Genomic DNA, 19,919 nt, shown 5'->3' on the forward strand with positions numbered 1-19,919 from the left:
TCCGTGCCGTAGTTTCACTCGTCGGCCGCTGTGCCCCGGCAGTGCCCGTCACTCACTCCGGTGAACTTGGCTTATCTGGCGCATCCTCTGGCTACAAGCTCGTGATCAGAGATGTGATTCGTTGATTCCCCGTGGCACCGTGATCGATCTACAGAATGACGAATCATCATGTCTGTTGTGATTTCTACAGTCTGATGTGCTCCTAAGTGGGTCAGTGGTCAGCCTAATCACGTAGACCACATCTCAATTACACATTGAAGCAGTATAATTTCTACTAATGACTTTAATGGCGCGTGTGTAGTCGTGCCTACTGTGCCCAAGTTCGTAGCTTGCATTTTTAATATAAGATTCTCACGGTGGTCTTATCTTCGTTCAAATTTACATTTTCCTACGTATTTTCTCTCATAAAGTCATAACATTCTTTGTGCATTTTAATTATCTCGGTTTTGTAATCAGGGCCCTCAGCGTTAACTGAGTGTAATCTCGGAAAATGTAAATGTCACATTAACCGTTTTTATTCGTGTGTCTGTGTTATTTATGGTTCTATTATATTATTATTTTTTCCTATTTTTCCGTTAAATTCATGTGCGCTCATATAAAAAGAACGAGTCTACGGGAAAAAATACTAAGAAATCATGGAAGGAAACAATTAAGAATATGGTTTCAACGTGTGTCTTTTACAGCTTAATAATGAACAGGTGAGATGGTGGAAATTAATTGACTCACGATGGCAATTCTTTATTCCGAGCACACGAGTGAGTTCCGGCGCCCCGAGTCTCCTGCGGACCGGGAAGTCAGGACCCGCTGTTTCCGTTACTTGGTGTAAATAAGTGGGGCCTGGTTTAAGAGAGGCCGCGACCACAGTTAAATAAAGCCTTAACGAAAAAACCACGGACTGAATAGGAGAGACGAGAAAGTCAACAAGAAAACCGTTTGCAAATAAGAGGTACACTTTTAAAATGGATACTCCAACTCGTTTAAGATTGCTTGGAGTTGGTTCTGCTATCATTGAGACAATATTAAGTCATCTTAAAGAGCCTTCAATCTGAGGAGTGTGTATAGCCGCTCGATGTGAGTGAGCTTGATGCAAAACATTTGTCACGTCTTGATGTTTCTCGTCTTGCACCCCATGCTAGCCCTCCAGAATGACGTACCTGAAGGAGGCGGCCTGGCAGTCGGGCTCCTCGCGGCACCAGCCCTGGCACTCGTACAGCGACAGGTTGCGCACCGTGTAGTACGCGGTGCCCGTGAAGTCCACATCTGTCAGCTTCTCGAAAGCGATGCGACCTGCCGATACACAGAGTGTAAGTGACTGTCGGTACGGGCCAAAAACCCATCCTTCATTAGAAAGAGACCCGTGCCCCTGCAGTAGGGACGTGATGGGTCGTGATGATGAAGGGATTGTCGCTACGGAAGGTAAGCTATAGGTATTAACTATTGATGATTGCATTGTTTTGCAAATACATACATGTACAGGTACTTTGGGGTGGACGGTTGACGAGACTTTCAGTGGAGGCCATAACGTATCGTTTCCCTCCTGATCGTCATAATGAAAATGACATGAAGCCGGTAGTTTCAATACAAGCGAGACTGAGGACCACCAGACTGGCAGCTGTACCTATTGGCTTATGTTGTTATATGGGTATTTAAATAAAATACAGTAGTATGAGGATGTGGACGGAACTCACCGAAGACAGCCGTGGCTTGCAGCAGCAGCAGCGCGAGCCGCGCCACGCGCAGCGCCCCTCGGTCCATGGTCCACTCCTGCGAACAAATCACTCTCGTCAGTTTCGACTACAATACTATGGTATGGTATGTGATTGTGAACAAATGACTGTCGTTAGTTTCTACTAAAATACTATGGTCCACTCCTGTGATTGTAAACAAATGACTGTCGTCAGTTTCTACTACTATACTAAAATAAATAGGGATAATACATAAATCGATTTGACTTATTTAGCCTATAGCAGTAGGTATACTGCTCGACGTAAGCCATTCCCAAAGCACGCCCCGGGATGCTATCGATAGCTTTCCGAATCTAATCATTACCATCCACTTTTGTCAAGTCGTCAAACAATTGAAAAACCTTCAAAAACTAATAATAAAGCTAGGTTTTTTCTTTTTGTATGTAGGTACTGATCCATTATATGCGACGAACACTTATGTTCCTATATTGAGCGCCAAAAAAAAACTATTACTTATCGCATTGTTCCAAACTACATACATATATACAAGTTAATACTTTAGGTACTAGCCTTCCATTAGCTACAATAATAATCACTTTTATCATACTATTAATCTTGGCCATCTATAGCTATCATACAGAGTCATCAAAAGATCTCTATCTCATTACTGTCTAATGTATATATTTTATTGTGCACACTCAAAGTCAACTTCACTAATCCATTGAAAAAACATACAAATCTTTGTAGAAAGTTCAATTGATACCAAACTAGCCAAAACTGACAGTTGTAGAAAAGTGCTGCGTCCCAAATAGTTGGGAACTTTACACACAAGGCGGCGCCATTGTCCGGCACAACACAATGGATAAAATCGAAAGCCGGTCAACTATCAGACTCATATAAACTCCTCCCGATACAATACCCTCTGAGCAGATGACTATATTAGCTTAGGATAATATACCTCATCGATGCTACTAATTCCAATACATACTTTAAAAAATCCTTAAATATACGAGATATTAATTACTAATTTCGATTGATCTGATCTGATCCTAATCTTGATAATATTATACCCAAATAAAAATTCGAAAGCGCACATTGAATTACAGATAATATTTGAACAATTAAAACATAATGAATGAGAACTCGTTTCCCATATGTTTTCAATTTGCCCAAATGGTCGCACATAAATCATGTGGGGAAAAGCACGATATTCGCATTGGATTTGATGAGCCGACCATAATAATTTAATATGAGACATGATGGGGACTAATCGCCTGTAATTTCCCCTATTGAGGCCAAGTTCAGCTAACTTTAGAGTATGAAAGTTATAGGAAAGTCAGTGACACGAATTTTCATTTAGTTTTTTGCACTGCAATATCGCTTTCACTATGTTCTTGTTCATTTGGGGAATGAATGACCGCCGGTCACCGAGAAAGTAGACAATCGTATTGTTATGTTTATCAACTTTACAACTACTTATTTTTGTACGTGCAGTTTGTGACTTGTGACTTTCTAATATGTAATGTCTACATTAAATTGATAAATTCCGCAGTAAAATTGGCAAACGAAAAGTTGCGACACTCTAAATGGAGACATAAATTAAATATTGACAGATATTGGCCTCAACTCAACAAGCTTATTATTATTATTTATTATATTGGTACACAAACAGTTATAAGAATACAGAGTTCCAAATATATACAATATGAGGTTACATTTCCTTCCTATAACCGACTAGAGTGCACACTTCAGTTTAATTATTAAATTTTGAAAATATTAGTTAAGAGCTAGTTATCACTACAGTATAACATGCAGGTACGATAATTTAATAAAAAATATATAAAAATTAATATAGCAACCTGTAAATAATTAGTTATTAGATATTGACAGTTTGGCAAGTGCCTTTTTGAAGGTGGAAAGTGGCTGTCCCAAGATATCAATAAACTTATTTTCACTAACGAAATCATTGTACAAGCGGCATGCCCTGTGCAAAGGATTGTAAAAAGCAGCATTTATTGTTGTGGAAGGTATTCTAAAAAGTTTAGGATTTCTGAGTCTGTATTTATTTCAATCTGTTCAAGTAGAGAGGTGTGTGAGATGTTATTTGTTATCTTATAAAGCATTAACAGAGATGCCTGGTCACGCCTACTGTCAAGCCGGTCCAGTTTGAAATACTGTAGTCGTTCATTGTAGTCTGACAGTGAGCGCCTGATCCCATAGCGTGAGGCCAACATCCGTAGGAACTTCTTCTGTATGCGTACAAGCAACCGCTACTTTTACTTCTTTGTGAAAAATACTCATCTTTACAACCAGTTTGTTATTATTATTATTCTTATTGGCACTTATGTACTATAATTTGCCATAAATATGGAAATTTTACTTTTTTTAGATTTATAGATTCGAATTCAGCACCTATACAAGAGACATGATGAATATTTAAACATGAACATTTTATTATGCTGGCGACTGTTACCCCCGAAGGAGTAGCAGAGACCGTGAGTCGTAGCCACGCACTTTTAATCGATAGGTCAAGACACGATGAGATTAAAAGTAGGTATTTAAGATCGATTATGAAAATTAATAAAGTTATTTGCTCATTTAATGCTCCGAGCGATTTACACAACAGAGAGAATAAAAAAAATATTAAAAAATACAACATACACAAAACATCGGTTTCTAGTTTATATTTTTCATATTGAAACAAAGTCGGGAGATCTAAATGTGTTATAATAAATTCTAATGATATTCTAAGTAAACCAAAATGCAGTACTAAATGTCTACTGCAAACAATGAACGAAGTTGCGGTAGCGGTGTATCTATGAACGTTGAACAAACATATTTAAAATGCAAAGTTAACATAGAAAACAGATCTTGAATGGTGGTAATACGGACTGTTTTGAATTGATTTAAAGTTACAAGCGAAGATAGCCGTTACTATGTAAAAGGTAAAGTAATTAATATAATTCACATAACTTTATTACTGTTGTACAATAAACGAGGCGAATCGTAAGAATTGTGTTCTCCAAGAGCAAACAGAAATGTTAGTTGCACGATTTTGGTATTCGGACAAACATTTTAAATACACAATAAAACGAAATTCGATATCAATAAGGCCTCCTAACTCCTTACAAATCTTGCTCTATCTATGAAAGGTGAAAATATTTTTATACCCCATTTACACTCTCGCCTCGGCCCTCGCCTCCTCGCTCGCCTCGTCACTCGTGCGGAGGCGCGAATGTAAACACCCACTCGCGTGTGACGCGAGTGGGTGTTTACACTCTCGTGCAGAGTTCAGTTGTCTTTGAGCTAGCAACGATGGAGGACGTCGAAGTTTTAGCCGCAACAATAAAGAATTTATGTATGATCACCGATTACTTCGCCGTTTATGGACCGATTTTGAAAATTCTTTTTTTTATGTATTGTGTTGAGATCCCATGTGGTCCCATTTTTTTCAAATTTTGATTCCACCTCCTAGGGTGGGTAAAGGGTTAAAACCAGGCTATGAATTTCCATATTGGGTACCTATTAACCGATTGTAGTTAATTAAATTTAGAAAGTACATAGGTACTTACAATGGAACATAAAAGAGTAGAGAATAATTGAGGGCGTTGCAATCTAAGAAAGTGGCCACACTATTATAGTATAGAAAACGGACAAAAGTATCACGATACTTTAGCAGAAAAAATCAAAACGAGAAATGTTTCAAATATTTACTAATTATAAAATGCGACTTTTTGGGGAGGTTTATGTTAAGAGAAGAAATTAGTAGGGGAGAGGGGGGCGGTCTTGAATGAATTTCATTAAATCAAATCAACTGTAACTTTTATTTCATTGTGTATTTCATAATGTTTTTTTGCACTGAAACATGTGTTGGTTATCCCATTATGTAATTACTATAGGAGAAAAGTGATAGTATCACACATCGATATTTTATTACAGTTTTTTCTTGCTCAGGAAAAAGTTCAAATGTGCCCCGGCAATTCTTCTAAAACTGTGTTTACCGATTTTCCTGCAACAAATTATTTAATTGGTCAGAAAAGCAGTGACTTGCAAATTATTATGTAGAATTTATACCGACTCTTACACTGAGTTGCAGAAAGGATCTTTAAGTTAATGTCGGCATTAAATGTATTGTTGCCTTGCTTTGACAGTATACGGACAGAAAGAGACAGACATAGATTTAATGTCCACATTAGCTTAAAGTCCCTTGCTGCAACTCGGCATTACATATTCTTACACATATTTTTACAATAGGTACTCTACACGGAGAGACCGACACACATAGACACCTACAGCTGTAAAACTTATCGATACCCTTTTTGAGTCGGGGGTTAGTAAAAAAGTATCTAGACCTGATGTTTTGACAACATTAGCATCCAGACCCTGATGTCATGTAACGTTTGACACTAGTATTTTCTAACCTCTATAAGAATAACAAATACACATTGAAAGGCATTCTATTACATCAAAATAGTACTTTTTTACAAGAAATATAAGCAATGTATGTTAATGGTTAGAAATTAAGTACCTACTCACCAGTATAAAACGCTGCTCTTTCATAAACATCGTATATATTGACTAATACTTCTCCAGCCTCATTCTCCGCCAAACATCGTAGGTAAACGCTGTAAATCATCTGTCTAGCTTCGCTGCGAATGGTTTTATTCATTTTCACTTCGTGAACAAACTCAACAATCCACAAAACTCCAAAATTAAGCAAAATTCGATTTGTTTATACAGTACCCTTAGCACGAACATTTCATCGTTTCCGTATTTCATTACTACACGTTAACTTTGAACGTATTGAAATGGCAGCATAAGCCTTCGTCGTGTGCCGGTCGTTACAACGTTACCAGAGTTAAAATAAGGTTGTACCACACTGAGATTGTTAAGTTCAAAACCTTCATAATAATTTCAAAGTAAGCAGCGATTCCTTATAAACGCACTTTAACAATTGTCTATGGATGATAACTATGATTTGAACGCACATCCTAACTTTTTTTTTTGACATTTGTCATCTGTCATCTGTCAAATTATCAATCTATTGACACTGACAGGTCGGCTTTCAATGTTTCAATATTATTTGTTAAATTTGTTTATTGTTTTATTGAATTCAACGCAGTGATATTTGCCTACGGATACCAACGCCAAGGCCCACGGATGGAGAGGTCGCCAGTCGTGCCTTAATACCTAAGTGGAAGGAACTAGCCAAGCTCAATAGCGAAGGGACGGGACAAGGAGTGATAAGCAAAGGAGAAAATTAAACATGAAACATAACATTAAACATAAAAGGTTGTCATGACAGATTATCCCCTCGTCTCTCAATGATTTCCTAATAACTAGGTACTCTTTAAAAAGCATTAACTAGTTACCTTGAGATAAAGCATTGGCAGTACTCATGTTTCTTTGAAATAGTTAGTAGTTATATTCTTATTCTTAATGATGCAATTATTATTTGTTTTGCAGGTATGGAGTGATTATATGAATAAATACAAAGAGAAAATGCTCCCAAATTGCCTAAGGGGGCACAGTGAATGGTTGATGGTTCAGCCCTAAAATGGATATGTCAGATTGAAAGCTGCCGGTGAATGCTATATAATTGATGTGATGAGATATAGAATCAGCATGGAACATGTGCCTGGTACGAGGAGCCAGCCCAATCCAGCTATACCAGCGTATCCTGTACCCAGCATCACGGACCAGGCCACCGCCTGCAAGTGCACCCCCGTGAAGGCATAAATTATAAGTGTGCATTTTGATTGCTCGGTGAAGAATACATTTAGGAGAAAAGATAAATCATACATTTTGTTATACTATGCTGATGTTTGCAAATGTTACATGATACTACCTACTAAGATAAATATGTTTTTTTGTAAAATAAAGAATAAAAAACTGTTAAACAGAATGTAAATATTTTATTTATTTTGTGGTAATTTCATTTATCCAGAACTTTATACCCATTAGTAAGTGGGCCCAGAAAGTTGATGATTTATCATTAATTAAGTCTATTTAATTAATCCTGCCTACCAAGAGACTTATTACCTTTAGTTAGGTTAAGTGCCAATTTCTCCGTAGTCGCTTTGAGCATAACCAGGGAGTAGTGGTTGATTTTTGACACATCTTTCGTGAATTTTATATGGATATGACTTATAATTAATAAATCAATCCCTGTCAGTTAGATAACCGACTATGGAGAAATTGGCACTTAACCTAACTAAAGGTAATAAGTCAATAACTAACTGTCCTTAACTATTCTAGAGAGCGTAGAGTTCAAACACATCTAGACAGTAGCAATAATGGTATTTATTAATACAATTACACATAACTACAGTTAGGTACATTAGAATTTTACGAATTATAGCTTACAAAGCAAAACGTGAGTTAATATAGGCGTTTGTGTACTGTGTTGCTACTTCTTACTGCTATTGGTGCCATGGATGCCATGGATCTCATCTGTCACGATGGATTCTCGGCACTTCCAGTCTAGTACGCATTCATCACGAGCTTCAATCACCACGTCATCACGGTCAGACACGCCAAAATCGAGGGCCACGTAATGCAACATACGGCACGCTGTACTTAATAGATTTTGCACACTGAACAGTTGTATAATGGTCTTGCTCCAAACAGCACCATCGATTTTAAATCACACACATCACAACCCTACATTTCCCATGAATTTTTGTAAATTTTGCCTCTGGGCTACCCTCCTCATCTTCGTCTCTTGCTGCGTGTAATAAATACTAGTTTAGTTTAGTAGGGTATCTACGTGGTCGTAGCATATTGGTAATGAATAAAAACTACGAAAACCAAAAGAAATAAATGCTCTAACTTCCATTTTAAATAGTTGTCACTGAATAATTTGCAGTGAGAAAATCTTCGAGTAAACTCACGATACGATATGTCAAAATCAAATTCATGCTACCATTTCCTATACAAACCGCAAAATACTTCACGTTACCATACACGTTACTACACGACGAAAAGTTCCTGCTGCCGATTTTAGTTCTGCTACTGCCCGCCAGGGGCGCTGTTCATATTTCCCTACAAAATTCATCGTGTCAGATTTACTTCACGTCCTCGACGAAAGTTCGTGCTAAGGGCTCAGCAGGAACAGGGCGAGTTTGACATTCAAACCATAGAAACAGACCACAAATCACAAGTTTTTTTTATTGCCAGGTTTAAATCTGTTTAGTTCCAAAAACATTAATCTCTACTCTTTTGTGTTCAGCTGTACCTATATTTTTAACATTAAAAAAAATATGATGGTGACCTTGAGCTGAGCTGATGATGGAAACGGAAGGTAGTCAAGGGAACTCCTCAACGGTAGGTATATAGAAACTACTTCGTGTTTACTACTGACTAGTAGGACTTATAGGTATCATTTGCTTCTTAATTTTGATTGTCAATTATTGCAAATAAACTAAGTATAAATAAGTAATAAAATAAAATAATGATAAAAAAACGACTTCAAAAAACCACTAAAACGTAAGAAATAATTTAAGGTTCAGACATGGTTTAGACCTATTCTATGTGACAGTAGGGCAAAACACCCAGTAACTGACCATGTGCCAGTAACTGACCACCTTCCTCTTCAACTCCAATAAATAAGAAATATAGCCAAGCAGGGCCATCTAGTGAACATCCAGTCTATTTTGTGATTCATTGAGAGCATTACTGATACAAAAGATTTTGCCAGCCGCCAACAGATGGATAGTGAGCGATCGAAAAAGTTCAGTTGGCGCGCGAACCGAGTAAATTGCAGTTGTGACTAACGTATTTGTTAAGGTAAGTGAATTTTTTGATCGTAAAATTTACCATGAAAAAAATTGAAATCATTGAAAGAAAAAATTATACCATATAGATTTAATTATAAAGATTACGTTTTTGATAAGATTCGGCTTGTTATTTCCCGTTTGATTGTTTTTAATGGGGTGGACAGTTACTGGACGACAAAACAGCGATTTTCCAATAACTGACCACCTATGTCGGTTATTGGGATTTTTGGTTGAAGCTGAATTTAGGCAAAATAAGAACGTAATATTAAAGCTCATATGTGCAATTTTCTTGTGTCAAAATATGAGCATTCTATCTTCACTCCTTCCATTTACTGACATAGGTGGTCAGTTATTGGGTAAATTGGTGGTCAGTTACTGGTATTATTGTATATGATATATTTTTACAGCTTTCAGCGAGATGAAGAAGCGCCAAGATAGCAAAAAAAGTATAGAAAAGGCAATTCCACTTGTCTGAGACAAACTTGGATCAACAAGACATTCCAAAATAATTCAGGGTGACATGCAAGCACCTTTTAAAATATAGAGAATTCAAACACAAAGTCCAAGTTTGTTCCAGATTCGGTATTAGCAGATGAGGAAGATAAAAACGCTAGTGGAGCATACTATCAGCCTAGGATAATGTGGATTCTCCAGGATAAAGACAGATGTCACCATTTTTCCTTAAAGATAATCCTTGGAGCAGTCCCTTCAAGTATGCAAGACCAGGAGACAAATGGCTTTCACCATCTCACTCTATGAAAAGATACTCAAATGCTATCTATGCTAGCAGAACAGCTGAAGGCGTACCTAACCAATGCCAGCGCTTGTGAACCAGATGAAATTCCCCGAGCACAAAAGCACTTGGCGAACAAGACCTCAATGACGCTATTAATGATCCAACCCGAATATACGTTACCGACGAAACGCGCCTCCACATTTTTCCAAAGCCAGGCAAAGCCACTTCAGCAAAATAGGAAAAAGAAAGCATCACTACAATGCTAGCACCCTCAGCCGGTGCACCAACACGCCCTTCAATGGCATTATGAACGGCCAGCGGATTTCAAACAGAACGGTAAAATTGGCACACAAGAAATGGGGCATTCTTCTATAAGTTGTTACCACGACCAACACCCCAGCCATTTGGAACCGAGACCACAACTATCCGGAATCCACTGGCAACGCTATACTATCATTGGCAGACACATTAGTCCAGCAGCGGAAAATGCAGAAAGTACAGCGATGTTCTGCTTCAGTGACGCCTCTTCAACGAGGCAAAGATTCCCTGTCCCCCTTGCAGAAATGACTACTCCTGTCTTTGGCCAAATACTTACCTACGAAAGCACGTTTCAACAGCATCCTAAATATTCCAGTTGAATCCTCAACAAAGTCATTGAAATCCCGTTCGGCAAGGCATCCATCTTTGTATCCTGAAAAACTAACCCCCAATATCTGATTCGGTCATAATTACAATGGCTAGCCTCAATGACTATTTTAGCCGCACTGAAAGTCTCTGGGTGGGGTTTCAGCAATAATGAAAACAATCTGTCTCTGGTCCTACATCCTTGAAAGGACCGGCGGGGAAAGGGCCTACTTTTCCGGCGGGGAATTTATGTTTTCCCAGGCCGACAATACAATCCGCCACGATTCCTCCTCTTCATCAGTTGATACCGAATATGGAAAAGACCGGCTTTAGCGCTTGGATTCGCTGCTTTATATGTGAAAATGCTCGTTTCTGGCACCATGAATGCTTCATGGGCCTGTCCCACTGATCCTGGCTTGTTCCGGACAAACAAAATCGCCCTTTCTGTGACTTATCTGAAGGTACTACATTGGGGCCACGTAATCTCCCTGAAAGCTGTAAATTTAAAATGCTTGTACACTATGTGCATGTGTGTTTATTCCTTTGTTTTTAGTATTTAACAAAAATGCATAAACTTGTGTTTTTAATAAATAAATGGTTGATTATTAGGATAAGATATCATAAAATTATGCATTAATCTGATTAATTAATTTAATGCACTTTTCAGTTAAGAAACCTTGAGCAAAAGTGATGTGTCACACATTAAAAGAGACCAGAGGATCGGTACTATTACATGAAGTAATCAAATAAATAAATAATAATAAGATTTAATGATAATTCCATTTTTAAACCATTTTAAATTGGTGGTCAGTTACTGGCATCGAGTGTGGTCAGTTACTAGATTTTAGTGGTCAGTTACTGGGAAAATCACTACTTTTTGTTTGCAAAAATATATAAAAAAATGAGTAACTTCTACATGTTTGCTATTTACTCAGGAATGTAGCTCTGTTATTCTAGTTTCTAAAACAAAAATCAGATTTAATAAGCGACAAGAATTGAGCCCGCTACAGATAAATTACTGGAACAACTCCCTTAAGGTGGTCAGTTACTGGGTGTTTTGCCCTACTAAGTAATATATCTAAGCAGGTAAGTACTAGGGCATGCAATACCGCAATACCGGTATTGCGTAATACCGGGATCCCGGACAAAATCCACGCTTTTTTCAATACCGGTATTGAAAGTTAATACCGGTATTGAAGTAATACCGGAATCGGACATTTTTTAGGCTATAAATCAAGCGATTAAGATATAATTAGCCTTGTGCTCCTATATACTATAAAAGTGCACTTGTTTTCAGCCGTTACATGCGGTTTTTGGCCTTTGGAAACCTACTTGTTGTCCATGCGTTCTAAAATTTTAACTCTAATACTCAATTCTCGTAAAAAATATTACATAATACAGAATTTGATGGCTTTTTCTTGTTGTATTTTGCCCTATACGACCTTTAAACCTATAATATATACCATTTATAACAAGGAAGTCTAATACCGGTATTAGTACCGGGATTCCGGTATTGAGTTCTAATACCGGAACTCAATACCGGTATTGAAAATATTACCGGTATTGCATGCCCTAGTAAGTACTGCTTTTATTTCTTACGTTTTAGTGTTTTTTTATTATTATTATTTTATTGAAATATTTACTTATATGAAATTAAATGTTTCGTCTTGCGACCAATCCATTATACAACTGAGGAAAAAACACTACGTTATAATTATACGACGACGAACACAACCTGCGCGGCACGATGTAGAAGCCAGAATGAAGCGGACGCGAGAGTGTAAACACCCGCTCGCGTACGACGCGCTCGACGCGAGCTCCTTTGACTCGTGCCCCAAAAACCGCTCCGGACGCGAGCGCCGCGAGTGGCGAGGCGAGCGAGGAGGCGAGCCACGAGCGTCTGTTCACACTCGCGCCTCGCCCCTCGCCTTGTCGCTCGCCTCGCCACTCGTGCGAGAGTGTAAATGGGGTATTACAATGATCATGTTCACGGGATAGCCGTTATCGGTATTAACATCCACCATCAGTGCTACGTTTACTTGTTTTCGGGATGAACGCTTATTCAAATTCCAATTCATTTATTTCGAGCATGGCTCATAATCACACAACATTATAGGTACAATAAAAATAAAAATTATAAACATATATGTGCCTACATAGGTACAGTGCCACAAACTTATCTGTTCCGGTGAGAGTTCACATAAATGTCTAATATTTCTTCATTCTATACGATTTTATGTTTGCTCGTACTGTTAATTCGCTCTTGCGGTGTTAATAAACCCATCTAATCTTTTACAATATACAATTCATTAGTAAGCAATGAGATATGGATCAATTTAGTTTACTCTCACCGGAACAGATAAGGTTGTCGCACTATATCTATGTGATCTCTGTCCTGTATATGGACCAAAAAAACGAAAATTCGGAAGATGATCGTATCTGTGGTAAAAAAAAACTAACCAACATACTCCTTGACCGTAACTCCAAATTGTCTGTTGTACAAATGCAAATGATTTGTCTAAAATGTCCATTGTATACGGATCGGAAGGCGTAACCAATGCAATTTTATATGCTAATTTCAACCATGTCATATCTTGCATGAATACGTTTCTAGGATAAGGTCATATGAAAGTGTGTACCATTAGTAAAATATCTGATGATTTTAGTCAGCCTCAGATTTTATTGGGTCGCCTATGTGGAAGAGGATCTCAGAGGGGAACACCCAAATATTCCGAAAAACTTTTTTCCGAATTTGAAAACACCGAATATGTAATTTACGAAATATTGCAATACCGATTTTTTTAAATGCCGAATTCTAAAAATCACGTAAATTATAATTTCGAATATTATAATCACGAAGATTTGTTATTACGAATGTCAAATACACGAACGTTAAAAAATACGATTACTTAAGCATACGAAAAATAAAATACCGATTTATTATAATCACGAAAAGTTCAAATCCCGATCGAAAATGTGATAATTCGTGATTTTGAAAAAAAAACCACAAACGTCTTAAAAACCTTAGACCCAAAACCTAAAGATAGGTGCGACGACGAGCAAAGCGAGGAGGAGCGTGTTAGGTGCACATAGATATCAAAAAACAAAGCGGAGCGCAGCGAAGCGGAGCGGAGCGTTTCAAATATAGAGCAAAACAATTGCCCGGAATTTTAACCTTAAAAACCTTAGGACCTAAACCTAAAGATAGGTGCGACGACGAGCAAAGCGAGGAGGAGCATGTTAGGTGCACATATAGATATTGAAAAACAAAGCGGAGCGCAGCGGAGCGTTTCAAATATAGAGTAAAAATATTGTAAATGGAAAACTATTTGTAGTATTTGTTGTTAAGTAACACAACAAAGCAATAAAATTTCTCGGATTTTTACGGTGTTTAACCTTAAATACCTTAGGACCTAAATCTAAAGATAGGTGTGACGACGAGCAAAGCGAGGAGGAGCGTGTTAGGTGCACATAGGTATCGAAAAACAAAGCGGAGCGCAGCGAAGCGGAGCGGAGCGTTTCACATAATATAGTTTAAAAAATATTGTTAAATTGTATACGGATTATGCTGTTAATAAACACACTATTCTTAATAACTATTTCTTGTCAACTAAGATACAATCGGGAATTTCTACTTTCGGAATATTAAAACTTCGGGATTAGTAATTTTAACAATTCGATATAATAAAAAGTCGTACTATTAAAACATCGAAATAATAATATTCGGAAAATTGACTTTCGTCATTTTAATAAATATGTTGTTTGAAATTTCGTTTATTAACTATTCGTGATTTTCTTTATTCGGAAACTTAAAATTCGGGATTGTGAATTATACGGAATTATGAAATTCGTAATTTTAAAAATCGTTATTTTCATATTCGTAAAAAAGTAATTCGGATTTATGTAGTGTACCCATCTCAGAGTAACAATGCTTAAACGCCGGTTGATATGTATAGAATATGGATATCAGTCAAATCTTCGTTCGGTAAAGACCGAGAAACAATGCATAATTAAAATTTAAAAGCTTAAACCTGAAAAGAAATTACATATCCGACCCGCGATTAGAATGCAACAATCAACAATAGAGGAACACTTATTTGCACATGAGGTCAGTGGGACTCGCCTTTCCACTAATTATTCGAATCTATTCGCTAAAAACGTGGCGAATTTAGTAATTAAATAAAAAATATGTGGGGACATCTCACACACGGCCATCCGACCCCAAGCTAGGCAGAACCTGTGTTATGGGTGTCGGACAGCTGATATATCTACACAAATACATAGATAGATAGATACTAAACATAAATATCAACACCCAAGACCCGAGTACAAATATCTGTCTTTAAACAAATATCTGCCCCAGCCGGGAATCGAACCCGGGACCTTCGGCTCAGTAGTCAGGGTCACTAACCACTACGCCATTCGGTCGTCGTTGACTTACAATACTTACTATTACAGATTATCTTATGTTATCCTAGAAACCAAATCTCCTATATTAATTCAAAATACGAGCTATAGCTATGTTAAACTTGGTAGCCTGCAATGCATTATAATCTTAAAAATCTCTCTAAGTATCACTTACTCAACTTCCGCCATAAAGTGCAGCCATAAGCGTGAAGCCGCTTAGCGAAAAAATGCAACGGGACGAGATGAGCTAAGAGTTAAAGAGAGCAATTAAAGTTACATATGACGAGGCGCATAACGCGGCTCCGTGCGACAGTTATGCCCACGCGCAGAGACCATGCGATCACAAATTGCCCAATTTAACGGTATTCCCTAAGAGATTCACGTAGATCACCGAGTTTTTATATTCGTCACCGTTGACGACTGTTCTTATGGAGACACGCCGGTGTGACTCGTAACAGTAATGTAACAAGCGACGGAGAGATTAGGAAATCATCGTGTTGACACTCAGCGGGCTTAGGAAGGAACTGGAGCGTTTAACCTAACAGTTCCTATGTATAGTTGTTATAATCATCATAGCTGTTGCAGGGCAGTCATAGTTTCTGTGAATGTGTAAAATATTTTAACGGAATATCATTTGAATGACTGATGCTAAGTAGTAACATAATATTCAAAAAATAAAACATAGATTCTTCATTCATTTTATTTAAAAACAAAAATGTTACACATACAAAGTACTTATGAATGCAACATTGAAAGACAGGTACCGATAAACTTTACAAATACAAAATTGATGTAAGTACCTATGTATTTTCAATTGCATGAGGGCATAAATAATAATGAAGAAAGAAGACCTTTAGAAGCCACAATAGGCAATATGTAATCGAGCTTGAAAGCAATTGCATTATCCCAGGGAGGATTCCCATGCTGACTATGGATGAGTGGCTAGTTATTTCAATATGCATACCTACATACATCGGTCCACTGCAATTATTGATCACAATGCGCCTTTGTACAATGAAATTATAGCTTTAGGTCTCCGCTAGAAATACACACACGGTGGAGATTATCTTCCTTTGTACGTGCCCTGCAGTTAGGAACATTCCTACCCTTTGTCTCTATTTCCCTTACTGTTTTGCTTCATGTATATTTATGTAAACTCAGATATTCATGATATGCTAAAAACATTCAATCCCATCATTTACCACTTAATTAAAGATCACTTGCATAATTTTCGCAGGAGCGCAACTAAATGTAGCATATTAATCAAACTAATGTTGTAAATAGATTATAACTTTTATTTCTTTCTTTATAATTAGGTTCTGTGAAGAAGACGGGATTAGAAAGCAACGCTTGACCTTACATGAGGTTTCGACAAATGATGTCTGTAATTAGTGACCGTGACTGCGAGAGTGTTAAATGTTGTTCCGAGTGCTAACGAGCGTGTCATCTTGTTGGGGAAATGGACAGATCTGACTGCGCCTAAATCCTACATCACGCTGCCAGAAGGAACACGGTCAGTGTGTCAGGACCAGAACAAGTATGACTTACTAGTTTTACGAACGAAAATGAAATTAAAACACATCCTGACAACATAAAGATAACGAGGAAGGCGGGGGCATCGGATCGGCGTAGGTCAGGCTGGCGGGGCGGCCGCGGCCGTGTGTCGCAGTGACAGTCACGTCACAATGGGCCGAACTTGACCGAGAGCTAACGGGACTCGCGAGTGCGACGTCACCGGCGTATCATGACCGCCGCACAACAATGCTCAGCTCGCCTCCGCAAGCTCAAGGTAGAGTAGCGCGCGCGGGGCGGCGTGAGACAATGCGTGTGAGCGAGCCGACAGGTTGCTCGCCTGACCCAATTATTCTGCTTCCGTAAACTGGGCCATCTGTTTTCGAACGTGTGAATGCTATTCAGCTTTCACGGAATAACCGAAAAAGGCTCGCGTCCTTCCATCTCGTTAACCAGTTTTCATTGGATTCTTTTATCCGATACCGAAATCGAGCATTTTAATTGAGTATTTAAAACCAAATTGCACATTCATCGCTATAAATTGCAACTTTCCCCAGTAACCTCTTCTCGTTCGCACGCGAGCTCTAAGTACTCTATTTTGTGTAGTTAAGCACTAAGAATAGGTTTGCGTGTTTATCTAAGGCAATGCTGGTGCCAGGCGGAATGTCGGGCGGTGTCATGTCTCCGCTTAGCATCTGACAGTGCGAGGGACACGCGGGGCGCTCGCGCTCGTTGTTCCTGAGGTTGCAAAAGAAGCACTTTCATAGTTACAATAAGGATTATAGGGGCGTGTGCTGGTGGTAGTCTAATAAATGCGAGTGCAAGTCGTTAGGCGGCGGCGGCGGCGGGTGCTCGTGCTCGGCGCTGACCCACGCGCCCGCTGCATCTACCTACGACACTGCTCCACCATTAAATGAAGCACCGATAAATTGCGAACAGTGAACATAATTAGAATTCCTAATTAGACAAGACGTGTCTCCATAAAATAAACCGTGATTTAGAGCCACTTTCAGGACTTCTTGAAAGTACTTGAGATACGAGGAAATAATCGAGGTTTTCGATCATTAAATGATTAATGGGACACTAAGAGATTCCTGAATTTACGATGTATTGCTCTGTATATTATAGCCTTGAAGTAGTTCATCTAATCTAGTTATAGGCAGTGCAGTCGTCACATCGGCGCAGTGGCAACCGGACGCTGTTCTTATCTAAATCACTATAATTGCCACTCACGCGACTCATGAGAACGTTAAAGTCTCACTTTTGCAGTAACAAGTAACTACCATCGAAAGAAGTCAGAATGCAGATGATTACCTATGCCTGTCAATAAAGGTGGTTTATATTTCCAGTTAGTAGAAAAAATATCCAGTAACTATTAATTAATTAAGTTCAATGTGCATCATTATAATTATAAATTAAATTATTATCTTTGATAAGTGGATTGGGTTGATATATTTATTAGGATAAATAAGTAAGCTATATTTACCTAAGTCACTCATGAAAAAAAAATCTCCTGCACGTAGCTACTAGTACTCACAGGGGCGTATTCAGAGATAATATTGAAAATTCTTTGTTTCCTGCAATAACCTGCGTGCGCCTGACCGCAGCATGCGCGGAATGTGATCACGCTCACTCGGTGAACTCCCGCGTTACGAGAAGCTTTTATGAGCAGTGAACGTATGCGTAGTACTCATAAATCTCTCCAGACACAAATTAAGGATTTTATAGCACCCGTCAAATAGTTTATCTTTGAGCTACAATAAAATTCTCAAATTATTCTTTTGAGAAACTCAGCATCTCTCCTTGAAATCAGAGTAGAATAATTAAATTTGAAAGTGCCACACTATATGGCCCTTGATAAACAAACCTAGTACGTATCTAATGATAAAATCTGTTTTCTTAACGACCACTGGACGCCGCGATCTCATTTATAAACTAAAATCTACTAACTCACGTACTCGAGAACCTGTTTATTCCAGCGATTTACATACACTGCCCACGGAACTTAAATGCATCGTGTTTACTTGCGACTAGGCGTCCTTTATAATACTGGCCATTATGTGGTATTACGCGGCCAATTCAGTCTAAACACTTCGTAAGAATCTATTGTTAAAGGCGAGAATTTCCCTGACCCTGGGCCGTAGGTACAAGTGGTAGAACATCGCACCTGTCACTCCGCGCTCTCTCCACCACATCTCAATCCGCAAACAAACCAGCCTAACTGCACCACCACTGCTATTACACACCTACCGCTCCCAACAATGACTGACAATAACATGTGAAATGACTATGCGTACTTCTCCCGTACAAGAAGCATTCTAAGAAGTGATTGACATAAAAAGTCCACCTCCTCGATCAAATCACAACGGAGGCGCTCCTCGCGTTTATTCAATAACAATAAATCTGTGGAGCAGTAGAGACGCCCGCCCGCGCCCATTTTGTGCGATGTCATAACGTGATTGTCAATATGCACTTGAAGGTGTTTGTTTTGTTTGGGGAGAGACTGATCGAATATTCTTCGCAACGCAATTGTGTGCGCAAAAAGGCACGAGTTGTAAAGTTCAATGTTGTCCCACGAGCGCATTGTGTGTCCATGTGTACCACCGTGTCAGCGCACGCCGCCGCCCCGCCACCGCCACCGCCGCCGCTCTCTAATCATTGCACACACTAGCACACATACACACACCACCCTATTATGCAAAACCACTAGCCATTAGATAGTAATCTCGCACAAAAAAGTCCCACAGTAGAAAATCAACTCAAACAATCGACAAGATTAAAATCTAAAGTTCAATAAACATCGTATATTTACCCTCTCTGTGAACTGCTAGAGTGCTATCTGCTTTGCCAAGTGCACTCCGTACCTGCACACAATAGACACAAACATTACTCACTCATATTCAACTAATGCGAATTGTTTCTATGTTAAACACCGTTTTAAGATAAGTGTAGAATAAACAAGCAGTGAATCTGTAATACCGCGCGACGTACCGTTAAAAGTGGACGATATTTGCGCTGCTGGAGTAAGTTATTGGAGCAGCTGATACTCGTACAACAACGAATACTTTCTACTGCTCTACATTACACCTTCACGTAGAAAGGTGGAGCAGGACTGCAAACACATGAGCATTCAACCCAAACACGAGTTAACAAGCATTTGAGACTTACTACACATAT

General features: G+C 38.6%; 1 protein-coding gene and 1 long non-coding RNA gene across 3 annotated transcripts in view; one reads left to right on the forward strand and one right to left on the reverse strand.

The window, feature by feature from the left end:
* The window catches only part of LOC105398383, a 56,466-nt gene that overhangs the window by 23,881 nt on the left and 12,666 nt on the right, over positions 1-19,919 (reverse strand). The window contains exons 2-4 of one of the 2 annotated variants that reach the window (XM_048626133.1): positions 19,555-19,606; positions 1,689-1,764; positions 1,155-1,287 (exon numbers count right to left, since the gene is read on the reverse strand). In XM_048626133.1, the coding sequence (XP_048482090.1) occupies positions 1,155-1,287; positions 1,689-1,755 (200 nt within the window). In that variant the 5' untranslated portion in view covers positions 1,756-1,764; positions 19,555-19,606. The remainder of the gene's footprint in view (positions 1-1,154; positions 1,288-1,688; positions 1,765-19,554; positions 19,607-19,919) is intronic. The other variant, XM_048626134.1, reaches the window with a different exon arrangement.
* Positions 6,740-7,590, forward strand: LOC105392596. Its single transcript, XR_007267135.1, has 2 exons — positions 6,740-6,977; positions 7,152-7,590. It is a non-coding gene; the product is annotated as an uncharacterized LOC105392596 (long non-coding RNA).

Source organism: Plutella xylostella, chromosome 15, assembly GCF_932276165.1.
Source record: "Plutella xylostella chromosome 15, ilPluXylo3.1, whole genome shotgun sequence".
Classification (NCBI taxonomy): domain Eukaryota; kingdom Metazoa; phylum Arthropoda; class Insecta; order Lepidoptera; family Plutellidae; genus Plutella; species Plutella xylostella.